Source organism: Quercus suber, unplaced genomic scaffold, assembly GCF_002906115.3.
Source record: "Quercus suber isolate HL8 unplaced genomic scaffold, Cork oak 2.0 scaffold_132, whole genome shotgun sequence".
In the NCBI taxonomy this organism is placed as follows: Eukaryota; Viridiplantae; Streptophyta; class Magnoliopsida; order Fagales; family Fagaceae; genus Quercus; species Quercus suber.
In genome coordinates, this window is record NW_027069595.1 from 581,721 (window position 1) to 601,848 (window position 20,128).

General features: G+C 33.0%; 3 protein-coding genes and 1 long non-coding RNA gene across 5 annotated transcripts; 1 reads left to right on the top strand and 3 right to left on the bottom strand.

Annotated features, from left to right (window-relative positions):
• On the top strand, positions 1-768 carry LOC136068756 (uncharacterized). Its single transcript, XM_065776284.1, has one exon. It carries the CDS (start codon positions 1-3, stop codon positions 766-768), a length of 768 nt encoding a protein of 255 aa, XP_065632356.1.
• A 3,081-nt stretch (positions 769-3,849) lies between these two features.
• LOC136061526 (uncharacterized) lies at positions 3,850-5,145 on the bottom strand. Its single transcript, XR_010630077.1, has 3 exons — positions 4,958-5,145; positions 4,331-4,474; positions 3,850-4,176 (listed from the first exon to the last, which is right to left on the bottom strand). It is a non-coding gene; the product is annotated as an uncharacterized LOC136061526 (long non-coding RNA).
• Positions 5,146-5,328: 183 nt separating this feature from the next.
• On the bottom strand, positions 5,329-11,105 carry LOC112023537 (uncharacterized). Of its 2 annotated transcripts, XM_065776380.1 has the most exons (5): positions 10,295-11,105; positions 9,717-9,788; positions 9,582-9,615; positions 6,883-8,683; positions 5,329-5,489 (listed from the first exon to the last, which is right to left on the bottom strand). In XM_065776380.1, exons 1-5 carry the CDS (start codon positions 10,381-10,383, stop codon positions 5,365-5,367), a joined length of 2,121 nt encoding a protein of 706 aa, XP_065632452.1. In that variant the 5' UTR covers positions 10,384-11,105; the 3' UTR covers positions 5,329-5,364. The 2 variants fall into 2 exon arrangements, with proteins under 2 accessions (XP_065632452.1, XP_065632453.1); XM_065776381.1 differs by lacking the exons at positions 9,717-9,788; positions 10,295-11,105 and having other exon boundaries at positions 6,883-8,499; positions 8,635-8,683; positions 9,582-9,599.
• A 1,460-nt stretch (positions 11,106-12,565) lies between these two features.
• Positions 12,566-19,095, bottom strand: LOC112023523 (uncharacterized GPI-anchored protein At1g61900). Its single transcript, XM_024056128.2, is given in 10 exon segments — positions 12,566-12,758; positions 14,128-14,175; positions 14,313-14,456; positions 14,861-14,872; positions 14,986-15,018; positions 15,021-15,203; positions 15,206-15,229; positions 15,847-16,701; positions 17,537-17,674; positions 18,637-19,095. Coding segments are annotated over 9 exon segments (1,407 nt in total). The 5' UTR covers positions 17,571-17,674; positions 18,637-19,095; the 3' UTR covers positions 12,566-12,684.
• Between the last annotated feature and the right edge of the window lie 1,033 nt (positions 19,096-20,128).

Consider the following 20,128-nt stretch of genomic DNA (forward strand, 5'->3'; position numbering starts at 1 on the left):
ATGGTGTGGGCATCTTCTGGGTTGGAGCATATAAGAAGAAAATCAAGCTTCTCGGACTTCAAAGACCTTGTAACTTCACTGCTGCAACAACAAACGGAAGTGGGCCTAGCAGCGATGATTATGTGGTCTATTTGGTCACAAAGGAACCAGGTTCGGCTCAGACAACCTTCCACATCACTCCAACAGATCGTTCAGCTCTCAAAGGACAGGTATAGTGAATTCCTAGCCTGTCAGGTACCTACAACGGTGAGAGCAGCTCGTGTCAAGAAGATATGGAGGCCTCCACCAGCGGATTTGGTGAAAATAAACTTCGACGGCGCGACTTGCTCAGGCACCAACAAGTCAGGTCTCGGCGTGGTCATCAGAGACAACATGGGTCAAGTATTGGCATCTTGTTCCAAGGTGGTCAATCAAGCGCACAGTAGCAGTGAAGTCGAAGCTATGGCAGCAGGCCTGGCGCTGTCTTTTGCTGTAGAAATTGGCGTGAAAAATGCAGTTTTGGAAGGTGACTCATTGCTGGTGGTGAACGCTTTGACAGATTCCGAGAGCTCCTTGTCTCACATAGGACCTTTGATCAATGATGCTAAGTACTACTCCTATTCGTTTGAAAAATTACTGTACTCTCATGTAACGAGAGATTGTAATAGTGTTGCTCATAGTTTGGCCAAATATGAACTTAACATTCAAGACTTTTTAGTGTGGATGGAGGAAACCCCACCACAAGTTTTTCATGTACTTCAGGCTGATTTAGCCGGTTTATTTCAATGAATTTACAAATTTCCCCCTCAAAAAAAAAAAACGTCCCTTAGAAATATGGTCATAAATGTTAAATAACAAATTTCATTTTGAATTTAAAGGGACCCTCAAAAAAAAAAAACGTCCCTTAGAAATATGGTCATAAATGTTAAATAACAAATTTCATTTTGAATTTAAAGGGGAACTCCTAAAATTTATGATTTTTTCCCTTCATATAAATCTTTTTATTCCCTAAATTTTAGCATTTTTTTATTCTCTTTTCATCCGAATAAAAGTAAAACACCCCTTATTTAAAAAATAAAAAACTAAGAAAACTTCTAAAATTTAGCTTTCTTTTCCCTCATGTATATCTTATTTTTCCTACCCAAACTTTTCTCTATATCAATACACCACTTTCAAACACACATTCAAAAAAGAAATTACAGTTACTACTATGTTTAAAGTTTATCCTTTTTATTTTTTTGAAAATTAAAAAAGATATAGTTCCAAATTATAATAGATAGAAATTATTAAACTTTACCTAAAAAAAAAAAGGGTCACTTAGTGCGCGCGTTGTTTTTCATTCTCTTAAAAATATTATTATATAATTACAATTGATATTACTTAAATCATTGATACTACTTTCAACCCAAAAATATCTTTTTCCATTTTTAAATAAGTACACCAAAGTGGACCGAGAATTGAATTGGTCTAAAGTGGACCAAAATAGGCCAAACGGACTGAATGGACTAAATTAAACTAAAATGGACTAAATTGGACAAAAATAAACCTAGTGGACCAAACTGAACTGAAATAGACTGAAGTGAATCTAATGCCGAGCAGTAATTAGTAAACATAACTAAAAAAATTAATAATAATTACAATAATAAAGTGATATAAACCATAATCTATTGTAAGTAATGTATTTCAATGTGATGGAAGTGGTTTTTTCTTGAAGTAATATCAATCAAATTTGTTATAATATTAATATTTTTTACTAAATTATTATGTGTGCGTTTGTGATTCAATGTGCTTGTTGAAGGTTTTATTTAAGTTGAATTTAGTACCATGTAGAGAAAGTTGGTATACCACAAAAAAGGTATATTAGGAAAACCACTTATATAGGCGAAAAACACCTTTTAATCCTTACATTTTCAGGTGATTCTCATTTTAGTCCCTACATTTTATTTTTACCGTTTTTAGTCCATATCCTGAAAAACGCTTCTCGTTTTGGTCCTTGCTGTTATATTAGAAATAGAGAAAGCTGACGTGGCAAACGGTATGAATAAATAATACTAAATTAATATCCACTTGGCCTAAATTAATAATAAAAAGTATTTTTTGACATTAAAAAATGCCATGTCAGCATCTAAATTTAAAAAAAAATTAATTTATTAATTTTAACTAAATAAAAAAAATTAAAAACAGAATTAAAAACTAAAAATTATATGAATTGAATACTAAGTATGTCTTGGACAAGAACAACAAGAACACATACTCAGGTCCGAGATCACAAATCCAGTTATAAAAAAAGAAAAAAGAAAAAAAAAAAGAATGAAAGGTTAAAATGGTAAAATAACCTTAGGATTGAAGCGCAATTGCCAGACTTCAGAGGGAGGAGATTCGAGAGTGGCGATGGTGGCGTTGGTATCGACATCGAAGACACGCACGAAGCTGTCGAGTGAGGCCGACACGCCGATGAGTCCCGAGGGGTGAGCCGCCACGCTGGCCACTCCCAGGCTGTGCCTGGTGTTGGTTCGCTCCAGGACCAGCTCGTCGGAGCCCCATAGCTTAACAGTCTCGTCCAGTGACCCGGTCATCAACAAAGCGGGTCGGGTCTCGGTGGCTGGGACCCACGTGGCCGCCCATATCGACTAGTCGTGGGAGTTCTCGACTGATTTCAGCCCTGCGAGCTTCATTGCAGAAAAAATTCAGAGAGAAGAGTAACCCTAGTCAGAGAGTCACTGTTATTTTTGAAGTGCGTTTGAGGTTTTTTTTTTTTTTTTTTTTTTTTTTTTTTTTTTTAGGTTTATGTTTTTGGATCTGAGTTTGTGTTTTTATTTAAGATCTCAATTCATATTATTTTTAGTTTTTATTTTGTTATTAATTTTTTTTATTTAGTTAAAATTAATAAATTAATTTTTTTTTTTTTAATTTAGATACTAACGTGGTTAATGCCAAAAAAATATTTTTTATTATTAATTTAGGCCATATGAACATTAGTTTAGTATTATTTATTTTTGTCGTTTGCTATGTCAGTTTTTTTCATTTTTGATGTAATGGCAGGGGCTAAAATGGGAAGTGTTTTTCAAAATAGGGACTAAAAGCAATAAAAATAAAATGTATGGACTAAAATAAGAATCGCCTGAAAATATAGAGGCTAAAAGGTGCTTTTGCTTATTTTATATTAAAAAAAAAAAAAAAACCCTTTTGAAATTGATGAAAATGACATATGATCTCTAAGCATAAGCGGAATTGGACCTTTCAACCTAGCATTAAATATTACATTAGCATATAGATATGAAAATAGTAGTGGAATTAGATTTTTTATTTTTTATTTTTATTTTTTTTTCGGGTGAGTATAAACTATAATTAAATAAATGGTGTCCTCACCCAAGGTGTTTGTATTACATGTAGCTTCTATTATAAGTTACATTTAGGTTCAGGAATGTGTAAAATCATGCTAATAAAAAGTGAGGTTATATCATTATTAATAAGTTATAATTAGCTTTGAGAATGAATTAAGGCATAATGCACTATTACATACATTAATATTTATATACATATTTTTTGAAGAAATGATGGAAAGAAAAAATGATGACATAACCACTAATAAGGCTTAACAAAAGTGTATAGCAATAATAAATGTCACACTCCATCTTTTTGATATATATATATATATATATGTCTAACAAACAAGTAAATAAAGTTCTTTTAATCGAAACAAAAACAAGAAATATAGTCATTCATAAACATATATTGGAATTATTTGTAACTGTGAAAGTGCCACCAGTGAATCATCCCACTGCCATCCAACACCACTATCACCATAGTCATTGATGACAAGCAAGAGATTCTAAAGTTTAACAAATTTTGTTGAACAGAAAAAATAAATTATTCAAAAGCAACTGCTATAAATTATACTGAAATCGGCTGTACATCCAGTGAGCATAATTATTTATTATGCATGTACAAACGAACAAATAATAAATGAATAGATACACAGCATAAATTTCTCATTATACACAGACAGCAATAGGATTTAAAGTTTAAATCATGATATCAGCTCTTATGAAGGCACCTATGACATCTTCCTTTTCCGGGCAGTGTTAGAAATGAGCCAGTTTGAATGTCCACAAGATTAACTATGGGTAACTTCTCTATACAGGATTCGCAATCGCATGATAAAGCTCACAACCCACAAGACTCAAGACGGGTGGCCTGTATCATTGTGCGAAAGTCATCTGTTAGGCTGCTACAACTGAGATTGTATGATATCAATGGTAATGTATGGTCACAAATGAAATTGATAAGAGTCATTTTTTTTTTCTTATATGATCATGAAGATAAGCTTCTTTCTCAACAACGTACTCACCTCCATGTTTGGGAGCAGGGCAAGCTTGTAAACATATGCAAAATGCACTTCAGAACAACTCTTCGGGGGTATTCAAAAAGGTACCACCAACTCCTAAAAATACTCTATCACAAGCCCATCAATATCTTCAATCTTTCCATTCCACTACAGTCATAAAAAACATCAGCCCCCATATTTCAAAAAACTATTATGATATTGTTAAAGACTCTACAGTATAATGAAACAAATGGCTTCTTTATAATTTAAGCATGTTCAGCTAGACACTTTACAATGTAATCAATAGCTCATTTTCATTGGTTTATTGGGCTTAAAGACTAAGTTAGGCAAAGGTACAACCATACCTTAAAAAAGTAAAGCCTTAAAACATAAGTCAAATAAGCTCAATAAGCAGGAAAAAAATTAGCCAAAATAATCGTTTACTTGACTTCGGTACAACTTTTGATTTGAATAATGAAAAAAAAAAAAAAAGCCTTAGACAAGTCAACATAGCTGAAAAAAAAAGTTTAATTGTTGGCATTTGAACAAAATAGTAAACATTCAAAGCAACTATATTAGCACTAACATAAACAGTGACACAATAAACATCCCACATTTATTTAGCAAATCAAAAATGAAGAAGCAACACACCTCTTAGGAAAGGAAGGTATTAGCTCTTCAACTACCCTAACAATAACTGAACCTCCATTATCAGCCCTAGATGCAGGCTTCTCTTTTTCTTCCTCTGGAAATTGAAATGGGAAACATCATAAAATATTTGGTTAATTATTTGCAAAAAAGGAAAGCAGAACAAACATTAACTGAAAATTTGAAACCAGACAAGATCCAGTGACCATTGGCCTTCCTTCCGACATATAAAAATATGTAGATGAAGTGCTTAAGGTCATGCAAAAAAAAAAAAAAAAAAAAGACTTAGACAAGTCAACATAGCTGAAAAAAAAAGTTTAATTGTTGGCATTTGAACAAAATAGTAAACATTCAAAGCAACTATATTAGCGCTAACATAAACAGTGACACAATAAACATCCCACATTTATTTAGCAAATCAAAAATGAAGAAGCAACACACCTCTTAGGAAAGGAAGGTATTAGCTCTTCAACTACCCTAACAATAACTGAACCTCCATTATCAGCCCTAGATGCAGGCTTCTCTTTTTCTTCCTCTGGAAATTGAAATGGGAAACATCATAAAATATTTGGTTAATTATTTGCAAAAAAGGAAAGCAGAACAAACATTAACTGAAAATTTGAAACCAGACAAGATCCAGTGACCATTGGCCTTCCTTCCGACATATAAAAATATGTAGATGAAGTGCTTAAGGTCATGCAAGGGCTCAGAGAAAAATAATGAACAAATTTTCCATGGGGGGGACTTGCTAGCTTAACAACTAAATCCATTACATTGAATTGTGACAAGTTCAAGGAAATCATTTTATTAGAATATACTATAGCAATCACTGTAATTTAAGATCCTTGATAAAGCTGCATAGCGCCAAAAGGAGAAAAGGTTTAAAAAACAGGACATATAGGCTCATTGGACTGTGCAGAGATAGGTGTTACTTGTATATAGAGAATCTTATACAAAGAAGAAAGAACTGTACCAATTCCAATACCCCTTTTTTCTTTCATATATTTGTTTCTCTGATTACCATATTTAAATACAGTTTATTGGAATAAAGTATAATACCAGCAACAATTTCCCATCACAAGTTAGTGGCAATGCCAATGAGCTCTAGCTCTATTGGCATCTCCTCCCTTTCTAAGGGCAAGGTCATGGGTTCAAGACCCACCACCCACCAACCATCCTCCAGTTAGCAGCTACTTCATCCTTTTAGTGATAAAAAATAAATTATAATAAAAATAAATAAATAAATAAAAGAACTAGACAAATGAAATGGTATTCCAGTTCCCTTGGTGCTTTAGGAAAGCAACATTAAGGTGAGAAACAAGAGAGATGTGAACATGACATATCAGTACAGGATTGGTTTAACTATATATTTGACAAAAGATACTGTTCACACTTTTGAACTATTAAACATTTATGCCAATAATTTCTGAAGCATGTCAAAGATCAAGGGCTTTTCAATTATACAAGCAATAATATATAAACATCCATTATTACATTGTTCAGTTCCTTTTTGTTCTTAGAAATCCCGCGCTGAAATGATCTACTTAGGATTCTTATAACTTCTGTGGGCAACATGAAACCTGTTTGCCATAGCAGATAATTTTGAATTTTAGAATCCCCCATTAGAGTAAGTCTTAATAAAGAATTCAAATTTAATAGATCCACAAAATTTGTAATATGTATCATATACTCATGGAATTTCTTTATTTCTTTGGCACTTCTTGGAAGAGCACTCACAACAGGTTAGGTCACATTTTGTCTTTTAAATATATGCAAATCATGCTGTAGATGTAATGGCAAGCAAAGTAGTAACAACAACAGTAAAAAAATGACTGCCATGGAGAGATTGTTCCCACAGGAAAATTGTTTCAGTTGTTTATAGATCTCAGTTGGAAAGAACCAAAATCTAAAAAAGGTACTTTGCATACCTTTGGAATCTTCTTCAATTGAATTATCACCTCTGAGATACAAAGTATCTCTCCAGTCCAAATCCAAGCCTTCTACTTGTGCAAACTCCTCCAGCATGTGACCAATGAGATTATAGGCAACCATACTTGTTTCATCACAAACTTCTTGGATGGCAAGGTACTGGTTCTTACATGTACTTTGCTTGCCATTTGTAGCTTTTGGATTCACACATGACAAGTTAGAAACAGAAGGAGGTGGGTTTGCATTATCTACTCCAGAGTCAAATTCAGTATCATGTCTCTCAATAGAATTTTCACCTGACCTTTCCTTTGGTGAAAAAGGTGGGCAAAAATCAATTCCTTTTGTTCTATGCATGTTGGATTCACTCATGCTTTCACCATTGTGTTGGTTCATATTAATGTTAATTGTGCTGCTAAGTGATCTTGATTCCCTGAATGGAGAGGAAATGATACCAAGAGGATCAACAGAATCCACTCTGGTAAATTCCTTAGGTACAGGTCTCTCAACAGAAGCACCATTTAAACAGTTTCCAGGTGTAAGGAAACAGAAAGATCCATTCTCCTTAGTTGCAGATGTAGTTGACTTGTAATCAAATGGCATCGAATCTGCGGTACTTTCAACATGGTAATCTGAATCCATACAGTGAGACCTACTACTCTGAGAGCTCCTACTATTATCATCATTGTCATCATCTTCACTTTCGTCTAGTTCCTCCATATATGCATCAGTAAAATCTTCATCAAACTCATGGTCAGGCAGCAAATCTAACACAATCTGCTTTGTCTGGGCACTGACATTCAATATGCATTCTGTTTCTAATTCAATTTCCTCCCCAATTTCCTCCTTTCTGAAGCATCCAAGCAGTGTACTTCGAGAATACCTATTAATAACAGCAAGAGTTTCCAATAGCGACTTTGGAATGGTATCCATATCACTGCACTCAACAAGATATACAGTTAACATTTTCCTTATTGCTGTGCGTAAACTCCGATTTGATACTTTTGCACTTGGGTCTAGCAGAAGCTGCAAGTTCTTCAACTCTGAAAACCTAACCCTTGTCTTTAGTAACCAAATAGCCTTCGATATCTCATTCTGCAAGGTTCTTATTTCTGAAGAGACTGGATAGAAATCTGTTATGGAGGAATTTTGAAAACCTGGTGTTATCTTCAGCAATAAGCCTGGTATTGCCATTGCTTTGGCTAATGGCTCTTGTAGCTCATCTCCTACACCAAGTTCTGAAAGCATTTTTTCACTAGTATTCCTCACTCGTATAATTAAATCTTTTCGATTCCATCCACTTTTGCGAGTGGACAACTGAGGCATGCTTACTTTGGAACCTTTAAGCTTCCTGTTCATTGCAATCAGGATCTCAATAGGCAAGTTCTCTAATCCATGCAGGACATTAGTTACAGCAGTATGATGAAACTGGGATCTGGGAGTCAAAAACGTCACACATTTCTTTCGGAAATTTTGCGGATCATTAAGAATTTGGGATAGCTGCTTATAAATTTCCATTTGATGATGATTATGATTTTGGCTTTTAAGAACTTTTGGAATATGATCTCCAATTACCTTCTTCATCTTCCAACGAGTTTTCTCAAACTTTACTGAGCCTCCTGTAAGTATCAGAGTAAGAAGGTAAAGACCTCTATTATTCAATTCATCAAGGCATGAGAAAATTATTCTTGTTAAATTGTGGGTGTCAAACATTTCCAAATCAACTTTAGTAGCATTATGCACTCCGACTTTACATGCTCCAAAGGCTTCTTCAACGCGTGTTTTTACATTCTCATAGAATATCTGAAAATAAGATTATTAAAAATAATTTAGTAAAACACTGAGAAAAAAAAATTGCTTATCCAACGGTGCAATGCATAACGTTAAATGCTAACAGGGAGAACAAAGAGATATTATCCAAGGTACTACAAATGAATGAGTGAGTTCTTCTCAATTAATTCCTATGTAGTTTCATTACATTCAAAATGACTGATGTAAGTAATGTTTCTACTTATAATTTAATCCTCCTTCTACAATATCTTTATATATATATATATATTCATTAAAATATATATTACACCAAATGGCTGGGAGTTACAAGGTTTAACCTATTTCACTTTTATGAGCCCACAGAATTTAGAAGGTCACCAATGAGCTTTGGTTCAAATGGTGTTTCCCCCAATATGAACAGGTGGAGACCCCAGTCGTGAGTTCAAAACCTACTGCATGAGCAACTAACTAATAAAATTCTTATCAAAAAGAGTAGCTTACTAATAATAATAATAAAAGATTTTGAAGGTCAACCTATTTAGCAATTTCACTAGCAATTTTATAAAAATAAAAAAAAAATAAAAAAAAGTAAGAAATCCATGCTAACCTTAAAACCCTTTTAAACTCAATCAATATAGGTCCTTATATATGCTTCATGAATCACCACTATTACCAAACCAATCCTAAACTAAGAAAAAGAAATAGCAAGCATATAGAAACCTTCATAGTCTCATAGAAAAGATTTTATTAAACTGGCCCATTAATAGTCTACGTAGAACATAAAATGTTATATCTTCGTAGAGTTCACAGAATAATATAATATGCTTTAGATCTTCATCCATATCAAGTAATCTAAGTAAATATATAAGGATCCCAAAAAAGGAAAAAAAATGTTAAACGATAGCGCCATTTTTGAAATAGAATAACTTACATCATCTTCCCTAAGCAAAGACTCGGGTAAAGACCTGAGGAGACAACACCAAAACCATTTATTATTGTGAAATAAAACTGGGCTTCGACCAGAAAACAAACAAGCAGCAATATAAAGAAAATTTCTTGCACTTGCCTATTTTTCAAGACATTGGGTCCTCCAAATTTCTTTGGGTTAGATTTGGATGTAGGAAGCCCCACCAACCATCTGCATGTTATTTCACATATTTAGCACATACAAGAACTATCTGATCCAAAAGAATGATAAAATCATGCACAAACTAAAGAGAAGAAAAATGGGGTAATGAATTATAAACAACAGTATGTATAATGTACCACAAAAATCCCTATTTTACAAGTAAAACCATAACTAAGAAATTCAAATTCTTCAATTTACATAGCAAAAAAAATAAAAAATAAATTAAATATAAATATAAACTTTCTCATTCACAACACCCCCACCCCCCCCCAAAAAAAAAAAAAATACAGAAAATTTATTAAGCATTGGTGTACATTAATAAAATACCATAAATAAAGCATCAATTTATTTAACACCCAATTTGTAAAATCCCTTTACAAGTAAAACCCATTATTAAGAAAATCAAATGCCGCAATTTACATCTAGAAAAGTAAAAAAGAATACAAACTTTCTCACTCACAAGCCGGAAAAAAAATAAATAAATAAATGAAGAAGAAGAAGAAGAAGAAGCTGACCTTCTATTGAGTCTGATCTGCTTCTCTTCGTGCTTAATCTGTGAATAAACCGAATCGATATTCGTTTGGTAGAAGCCCGTAGTGGCCATATGCGTGCTTGATTTTAGGGTTTCACAGAGAGAGAGAGAGAGAGAGAGAGAGAGGGTTAGGGTTTAGGTTTGAATTCAGGCAGAGAAGGAAGGAAGGGTTTAGAAGCCGAGCCGTTAGAGCCGTTAAATTGAATAATGCTTCGTACGTACACACAAAATTTGACTCTTTTTTTCTTTTTCCTTATTAAAAAAAAAAAAAATTAGCAAGCTTTTTTTTTTTTTTTTTAATTGAAACAAGCTTTCATTGATCCTGGATTGGTCAAACACTTACCTTATTTTATTTTTTTTATTTGCTATTAACAATATGGCGCATGTTCATTTTTTGTGTTTGATTTTCGCGTTGTTATTCATAGCTCTAAGATGGCTAAAACTTCAATTTGTTTTATTTTCCTTTTCATAGATAGAAGTAGGATATATGGGTACCTATAATATCTCATTCATGATAATTGTTCTTTGTCAATTAGTTTTGAGTTCCACAATTTGATAATAAGAAACTTTTAATAGTTGAGTTAATTGAAAGTTTGAAACCTACAATTTGTTTAATTTTCAAAAAAGTCTTCTTTATTTTTTTAGCAAAAATTTTAGGTTAATTTTGAGATAAATACATACCAATCGAAGGAGTCAATTTCTCTTTATCATTAGATTAAAATATTAATTAGTTTTTTATTATTATTAATTTTTATGTAGTCCAAACTTAAACCTTGAATCTATTTAACTTTTTAAGAAATTAATTTACATGATAAATAGGATGAAAATTAAACTTTTAAAACCTAGTCAATTTGAATTATTTTATTTCGTTGAAATTTAAATGGCCAGGAGACTCAAGGATCATATTGACTTGATTTTGAAAGTCCAGTAAATTGATACAACTATTTGAGAAATCAATTGATTTTTTAAAATTTTAAATAGTGCCGACTCAAGAATTATATTGACTTTACTTTGAAAGTTGAGTAAATTGATACAACTACTTGAAAGATCAATTGATTTTTAAACCAAATTTGTAATTTAAACCTTTTTTTTAAAAGGTAAAATGAAAAAACACACCTGAACTTCAGGTCAAAATCAAATTGACCATCTATTTCTCTAATTTGAAATTAGAAGAGCCCAAACTTTGAGAAATACCTAAATTGGTCCTTCCATATCTAAATGTCTCCCTCGGTAAAAGAAAGAGCATAAGAGAAATAAATATTTGATTAAATCTTAATTTAAAAACATATCTTTTATAAATATATTCTGAAATATATTTTTTTCAATAAAAATAGAATTTATGAAGATGAAAGACTGAAGTATCAATTTGAGTATTTCTAAAACTTCAGAGCTTCTAATTCCAAATTTTCAAATTAGAAGATCATTTAGGAGGTGCTTTTATATATTGAATTTTTTTAATAAATAAGTCTTAAAGATAATAATAATAATAATAATAGTAATAAAAGGGATTTTCACCTTTTTTTTTTTTAAAAAAAAAAATTGGTATCTTCACCTCCTTTAGCTTTATGCAATTTTTAATATTTTCTCCTCTTTTATTTCAAATTAGAAAAGTAAATTAAAACATTGCAACGGTAGCAAAAGTATACAAAAAGAATGATTACTTTTTATCCACAAAACGTTTTTGAGACATCTAAAAGGGGGAAATGCGTAAAATTTTTATAAGCAGGAAGGAATATTAATATTTTGCTAAGCATTAGTGATAAAGGTTCTTTTAAAATCTTGATCATCTTAACTTTTATCGGGAAAATAAAAACTCTTTAACATCTTGGATATGATATTCCTATTCATCAAAATCAAGGACACTTTTTCTAAAGATATAGGGAAATTATAGATTAAAAAAAAATAATAATAATTTGAAGTGCAATATCCATTTTTATATTTTTGTTGGTTGGGTTTTAGAGATGCATATGCTTGCTACTGTTGCCAAACTTTCATCCAGAACCCAAGGATTAACAAATGGACATCCTAATCACCTTCACACTTTTAGCGTTATCCCCATATGATGTTTTTCCCATTTGCAAGCTGTTCCTCCAAAGGCCCTTGTTCAAGTACCACCCAAGGCATGTCTACATACCCAAGAAAAAAAAACGCCAAGGACCTTCTACAACATTGCAATATGTTAGTGAATTGTATTTAAACCATAGTTTTATCAGTCCCTTAACCTGGCATTATGCTTGAGAGAGAGAGAGAGAGAGAGAGAGAAGAGAGAGGCTGCTATACATGGAGGCTATTCAAAATATACATGCAAAATCCACACAAAATCAATTTCCAAAAACCCTTAACTCAAACCAGCTCAACCCAAGCTAAAGCTTCTCAGAACAACAATGTAGTGAAAACAAAAAATGAAAAAATGGGTACCAGCATTTCTAACTCACCACTTCGACAGCCTGCACATAGCATCATAATTATAAGTCAGAAATGTTATCTATGGGAAAAAAGGGGAGCTATTGAAACTCTAAATCGCTTAATTCAGCCTAAGGTAGTTTTAGCAGCAAGTCATTTTCTATCATGTTGTCTCACCAACCATACAAAATGCAGACCACAATAAATGCCCAGGAAGAACGTTTAGGTACATACTGGGTACATGTTACCTAGTGTAACACTTACAAGAGACTAAATATTTTGTTGACTACCATTAGATTACCCATCTTCAATATACTTCTCATGCATGCTAAATATACAGTAGACCTGATGTCATTTACCATTAAGCCCAAAACTCATTTCAGTCATCTGTTCTATAAATTTATAGGAGTTTAAAAATCTTAATTATGAAAATTTTCTTTATTAAATAGTTCTTAATTTTCGGTTACATTGATATTTGACAAGTATTGATGAACATATGTAGGTCATATAATCAAAAAGATGGCTTGGCAAAATATTGATCTTGAAGAAAATTATTGAATGATGTTCTGTTGTAAAAGAAGTTTCAATATGTATAATTTGGAACTTAAATCTTACCAAGACTAGTTGCCTCATCAAATTGATATGCTTTTGCTTCTTGCGACACTTAAATCTTAATTATGCTTTTGCTTTTTGTAATACACGACAAATGATCAAAACTATTAATGCAAATGATGTTATTTCTCTCCATATATAATTTTGTGCTTTATATGAATCGTTGTTAATTCTAACGTCTACAATGTTAAACACCAACAGTTACATTCATTTTCAAAAAGCATCAACCATCTTTCATCTATAATATTTCTTTGGGCTTTTTCTCAAGAAATAAAATAATACGCACACACACACACACACACACATATGATATAGTGTAAAATACAGACAACACCTCTGAGGTTTAGGATAATACCAGTCAAGTCCAAGGCTTTTCAAAACTGACCAACTTGGTCCTAAACCCAACTTCGCTCCTTAACCGCTACTCATTTTTCTCCTCTTTCTCACAATAATTAAGGACCAAGTTGGTCAATTAAAAAGTCTTGGACCATGTTGGCATTAAGCCTAAACCTCAGGGTGTCAACTATATTTTACCCATATATATGTGTGTGGTGTGGTGTGTGTGTGTGTTGTTTGGGCTGGCTGAAATGTTTTTGGACAGAGAGCTCCACCTTTCTCTTAAAAGCCAAGGTTTATTTTTATCACATCAACTTTTTGTTGAAGAGGCCAGCCTTCTTTTATTTATTTTATGCACATTTTTTTCTCTGCTCCTTTATATGGCCTTGTTTAAGGCTTACACGAGTGGAACAAATGACAGGAAATTCACAAGAGCTAGAAATTGCACAAAGCAATGGTACACACCAGGATTTTTTAAAGTCTGTGATGTTGGTAGTGCAGGCAATGACATCTCTGCAGAATTCAAAAACAGCAATAAGGATATGGACAATAAAAGAAACTGCAATTATGCTAATCACTGTCAATTATATCGATCTCTTAGAACTATGAAGAAATAAAACGATAAGAATCAGGCTGTTCCAATCAGTTACCAGGTGCACAAAAAGACATGGACGACATTGAGGATGACGAAGGCCACGGTGCTGCAGTGTTGTCAGTCAAGTCACATACAAGGCCGACGCCTGTTGCGTTGTCAAATAACACATCATCAGGCAAGCTTCGAAGTAGACACCCTGCTGTTAATAAAAACCAAAATGATAGATTATTACATCACTCATTTTCTTTAGAACTTCTATGCATGCTGACTCTTTTATACATGACCACTTTCATCAATGTTTGTTAAATGGAAACAGAAAACCCACCCTAAAACTCTAAAGTGCACTGGAATTTTTCTTGAATTACTTCAAATGGTGGTTAATATCATTCAACCTATTCTTAACATTTGACATTAATATAAGTCCTTTAATGAAAACCAAGATAATTGTTAGGTAACAAATACTAAATAACTCTAAATACTAAATAATTGTTAGAACATTAACACTGATCATTTTTTCATAAGTAAACAGGAATGAATTGGTACTATGTCCATAAAAATAATAAGGACGATGGTAGAAGAAAGGAATTAAAAATAGTAGCAAACCTTGTCCAAATACTGCTCCAGGGCAAACATAGATCCACAAAACAGAAAAAAAGTACTATGTCAGATAAAATAGAGGGATAATCAAGTGCACAGAACTAGAAGATCAACAATACATCACTGTGTACCTTGCATACTAAAATCTTTCAAGTCAACGTCCAAAGCTCAAAAATATTTGTCATAATCCCACCTTTCCGTAACATGGACCCAAACACTGTTGCACAGATTATAGCTTGTCTATTTGTAATCAACATTTGCTTTTGTATCCCAGCAATATAAGTATTTAACGAGCTACAGCAGGAAGGACTGGGAGCAGCTACATTACGACATGCTTCAATTACTTCGAAGGCTGCGTAAAACTTAAAGGACAAACTGCAGAGGAAATGTTTACTTCATTTAGTTAAATGATTAAAAACTTGTAGAACATAAGTAAAAGTGAACCAGTATATATAACAAACCACAAGAAGAAACAGCACATTTCGAATTATATCAAAAGTACACTAAGAATGACAAAAACAGATAGCCAAACTCAAAATCAAGTGTTTATGTAGATACTTAAAATGAGTTTAATCATGTTTTCTTATCCCCCCAGAAAAAAAAAAAAAAAAAAAAAAAAAAAAAAAAAAAAAACCACTAATCATGTTTCTTTCTGATAGCTGGGCAGCTTATCAAGACTTTTTTGGTTTTGCACTAGAACAAACAATCTGAAGTTTTAAATCTTATGTTAAAAGCCAGAGTCCCAGACATGAACATGCACACACTTACATATATACGCATGCAGTTCCATTGGCAACTGTTCAATATTAGATAATAAAAACATAGTGATTAAGATCAAATGAAAGCCAATACCAAATTCTGCAAAAAATCATTTAAGAGGAAGACAAAATCAGATTCTTATAAATAAGCTATTTCCAGAATCAAATGTTGCTAGTATACCATTAAACAAGCACTGCAAAAATTCATGAAATACTGAAACTCTTTTCATGTACCTTTGTTAACTTTGCAGGTAGAGAATATTCGAAGTGCATTATTTACGTCATCCAACGGAAGTTTCCTTGAAAGATAGGAATAAACCACTCCTTTACAATCAGCAAGAGGATCACTATGATTAAGCTCCCCTACCATATTTTTATTCTCATCCATCATCAATTGTCTTCCTGAAATCTTAAGAGTAGCCTCCATAATTGCAGGCTGGCAAACAGGTCTACAACACTCTTTAAGAGGATCAACAGTGCTGCAGGCCTCCAGTAATTTGCTTGTATTCACTGTTTTCTCAAAGGTAACAACATCCTTCACCGGACAAGACCCACCTGTAAGATTCGATGATTTAACGGAGCAAATTGTAGGTACGTTACTATCTGCCCCTCTACTAGCTAAGATACTAATGATATCCGTAAAACAATAATTAGCAACAGCATCTTGGACAACCAACTTATCAGAGTTATTGCTGTAGAAACCCTGGAAGAGGTGGAGAAAACTACTTAACTGTGGACAACATATTACATTTTGTAAAAGTGCCGCCAAAGGATCAGCACAATCAGATGCTGTTTTGTCCATGAGACTTGACATAAGAGAGAAATTTACAGGACATTTTCCTGTTATATTTGGCTCATATCGGTTTGGAAAGACAGGGTACATTGGTGGCAAAGGTTCAACAGGATTCGGGTAGTGGGGAATGACAGAAGGTGATATTTCTATGGGATCAAACAGTCCACTACTAGGTGAACTAGCTAGCTCAGACAAGGAAGAAACGTTGACAGGCTCAAGCAGTGTCTTCACTGCCACCAATTCTTGAAAACTGGATAACCAAATGATGAATAATAATAACTGATGGCACAGAGAACCTGCAAAATATATAAGCTTGCCTTCAGCAGTGACATATGTCATGTTATTTCTTTCAGGAAAGAATAATACATGAACCATATGGAAAATGAACAAATGCATGCACAAACCCATGCTCATGCAAGAGAGAGAGAGAGAGAGAGAGAGAGAGAGAGAGAGAACTGGGATGTCATTCATTTGGTTACAAGCATAAATCGGCAAAGCAGAAACTCCTTTGACAATGGCATAATATTGCCTACATGTGTGTGTGTGTGTGTGTAAGCACACAAGTGTGAGCATGTATTCCCCCCCACCCTCAAATTGTCGAAAGGAACATGATCATTCATCACAAGATATGGGAAGCATATGGCAAATTCCAGATTTTTGGGGAGATAAGAATTAATACTTAGAAAGTTCACTCACTACACATGGAAAGCTCAGACTACAACTCTCAAATAGTTCAGTTTTTTTTTTTTTTACTTTTTTTTTTTTTTGAGAAGAAGTAGAGCTAGAGCTAATGGTCAAATAACATGAAATTAAAAAGAAACGAGGAGTCAAGGCATAAACTGCAAGTCCATAATTCTTTCTAAACTTTCAACATGATACTACAAAACACTGTGCTCAAATATCACTGGCTCAAGCAAAGTTTTCAGGAAAAAAATGAAAGTAAAAAAATTAACCTAAGGTACACCGAAATCTCATGGTCATTGCAGCATTACAGTAGTGAACTAGCACCACAGAGCAAGTCTAGACAAGTAACAATAAAATTTTATTTCAAAGAGGTAAACTTTGGTATAGATGTTTTCTTATGCCTAGGTGAAATAGTCATCACCAATTGAGATATATTGAAAAACTTACCCTTTAGACGACCAACAGTCTGGAAACAGTCCATACTTCCACTAGCCCTTTGCAACCATCGATATTTGACAGAAAACCCTAACTCAGCCGGTTATATGTCAAAAATAGCTCACAACATTGTAGCAACACCTGAACCACCTGCATTAGGCTCATTGTCAGAAAAATGAAGTCCCACACCATCAAAAATGCAATCAATACATAATGATAAATATCCCGCAGACAAGGAATATTTTTAAGCCTTTTGAGAGAAGACAGCCATATAAGAAGCTACTTCAATTCTAAGTGTACAATTTCATTTTTTGTCAAGTAATAACCTCTAATCATCACATAAGCTAAGTTAATCATATACAGAACTCAAAACACATCAAAACAAACACCCAATACTAAGGCTAAGTGAGTTTTTTCTATGTCAAATATCAAGAAAGGATATTGAATTACGATCCAAGTTTTCACTTTGCAGGCAATAAAGTAAGAAAAACTAATTAAGCTTAAAACTCACAGAACCCTAAAGCAAGATGCATGTGCTTGTGCTTTTGTTAGTCAGGAAAATTAAGAAAAATCAAAAGAAAATATAAGCATCTCAAAATTTTCACTTTGTTATAATCCTTCAAAATACTGGGGGAAAAAAGCAGTTCAACTAAAAAAAAGGACAAAAAATCATGAAAATAACAAGTCTTACTCTGTTATTAACAACCCTTTTCCTTTCTCCCACTCACTCAACAACCAAAATGAAAATCAGCAAACATATCTAAGCAATTTTTCTTTTCTTTTCTTTTAAAGCTTCACCATTGGGCTTCACTAACTAGAAATTAGAAAAGTTCATACTTTTTTTTATTAAAAAAAAATCCAACACTGAAATTATCATAACATTTTCCTTTACCAAACTTTCTCATCTACCAAACAGAAAATCAGACCTAACAAAGGAAATAATAATTAAAAAAAAATAAATTCTAACCAGACAAGACCAAACAAAAAAATACCAGCTACTCAAATTAACACACATACCCATTATCTTTTCCACACTTTCTGAGCTACCAAATAGAAAATCAGACATATATAAGCAAAAATAAGTAAACAATTTTAACAACAAAAAGATTTACCTGAAGATTTTGGAGCCATAAAGATATAAGGGGCTAAAATCAAAAAGGGGTTTAGGGTTGGGATCAAGAATCAGAGAAAGCACACATTTTTAATTTAATTTAATTGAAATTAAATTAAAATAAAATCTGGGGTGGATCAGATTTTGGGGGAAAAATGGGTAAAAAATTAAAAAATAAAATAAATGATAGGATAAAAGAAAACCCAAAAAATTGGAACTGGGGTTTCACTCAGACAAGTCTCTCTATAAAACTATAACAAGTGTGAAAGTGTCTCTCTCTCTCTGTGTCTGAGTCTCTACTTTTTTTGTTTTTTTGGGTTTTTTTGGTGAAGGGTTATTGTTACTGTCTTTGTTGTAATCCAGAGAAAGAAAGGACGGTAGGTAATCTGGGACTATGTGTTTTTTGACTGAGAAGGGTGTGTGTGTCTGTTTTTTTGTGGTGGAGTGTGGTGGATAAAGTGAAATGTGTGTGAGAGTGAGTCTCTCATATGGTCAATTAGTCATTGAGGAAGGCTATAAAAAATACTACTTTTTAAGACTTTTTGGCCTTTTTTGATTGTACCCGAAATAGAAGGGTACACGTATGAAGTTTAGTATTGTAGTATAAGCTGAGCTCTCTTATGTCTTCTTGAACCTTTATTTGTTTGTTGGGTTGACCCGGAATCTGGGGGTATTGATGTAAGGGTATTATTGTAATTTGGGTTAAACTTGGTTTTTGGGTATCCAAGGGGACCGAGATGGTTGGCTGCCCCCTTTTTATTGTTTTCAATGGGCAGTGAGGTGATGAGGTGGGGTGAATGGGTGATTTAACTAATTGAAGTTTACAAAATGTAAAAGCAATAGATTATTAAAATTGTGGGCATGGGAGAAAAAGAAAGATCAAGTGTTAGAATTCCAACACCCCGTGACTCACTAGGGTTTTCACCTTTCATGCTACTATTTTTGTCATTTACCCAGCTTTTTACAACTTTTGAATTACTTAACTTGAGCTCACCATCAAATAGGATTTTATGTTTAAGTTTAACTTATTTTCTTGTTAAATAAATTCAAACTTATTCATAAGCAATTTGATTAACTTATTCTTTTCTTGTATATTGTGAAACTATGATTCAAATATTTTATTTATTCCCAATTCTATAAATTTTTACTACAAATAGACTGTTTATATCATCAATATATTATAAATAATTTAATATCATATAAACCTATTGAAAAGCTTATACAATATAATTTAAGTTTATATAAATATAATTTTAGACAAGTATACATATAAAAATATAATATTATATATAGTTAAATTGAGATAGGATACCTTGTCCTCGGCCTGACAAAAGTGATTTCAGGGAGTGGCTAACCCCAAAGTAAGCTGTCACTCTCGCATTTAATGCGCTCAACTAACCCTCCTGGCCGCATTAATGGGGAGGTAACCCCTTGGCAGGATAACGTTGATCAGAGTGAGCCACTTAAGTACCGATAAGGCCTCTGATGGGATG

Bases quoted from the DNA above. Each gene is read 5' to 3' on its own strand.
- LOC136068756 (XM_065776284.1), top strand. From the start codon at position 1: ATGGTGTGGGCATCTTCTGGGTTGGAGCATATAAGAAGAAAATCAAGC.
- LOC112023537 (XM_065776380.1), bottom strand. From the start codon at position 10,383: ATGGCCACTACGGGCTTCTACCAAACGAATATCGATTCGGTTTATTCA. The intron at 9,789-10,294 runs GTCAGCTTCTTC...AATAACATGCAG, and splicing joins CAGATCAGACTCAATAGAAG to ATGGTTGGTGGGGCTTCCTA. The intron at 5,490-6,882 runs GTATGCAAAGTA...TTCAATTTCCAG, and splicing joins AATTGAAGAAGATTCCAAAG to AGGAAGAAAAAGAGAAGCCT.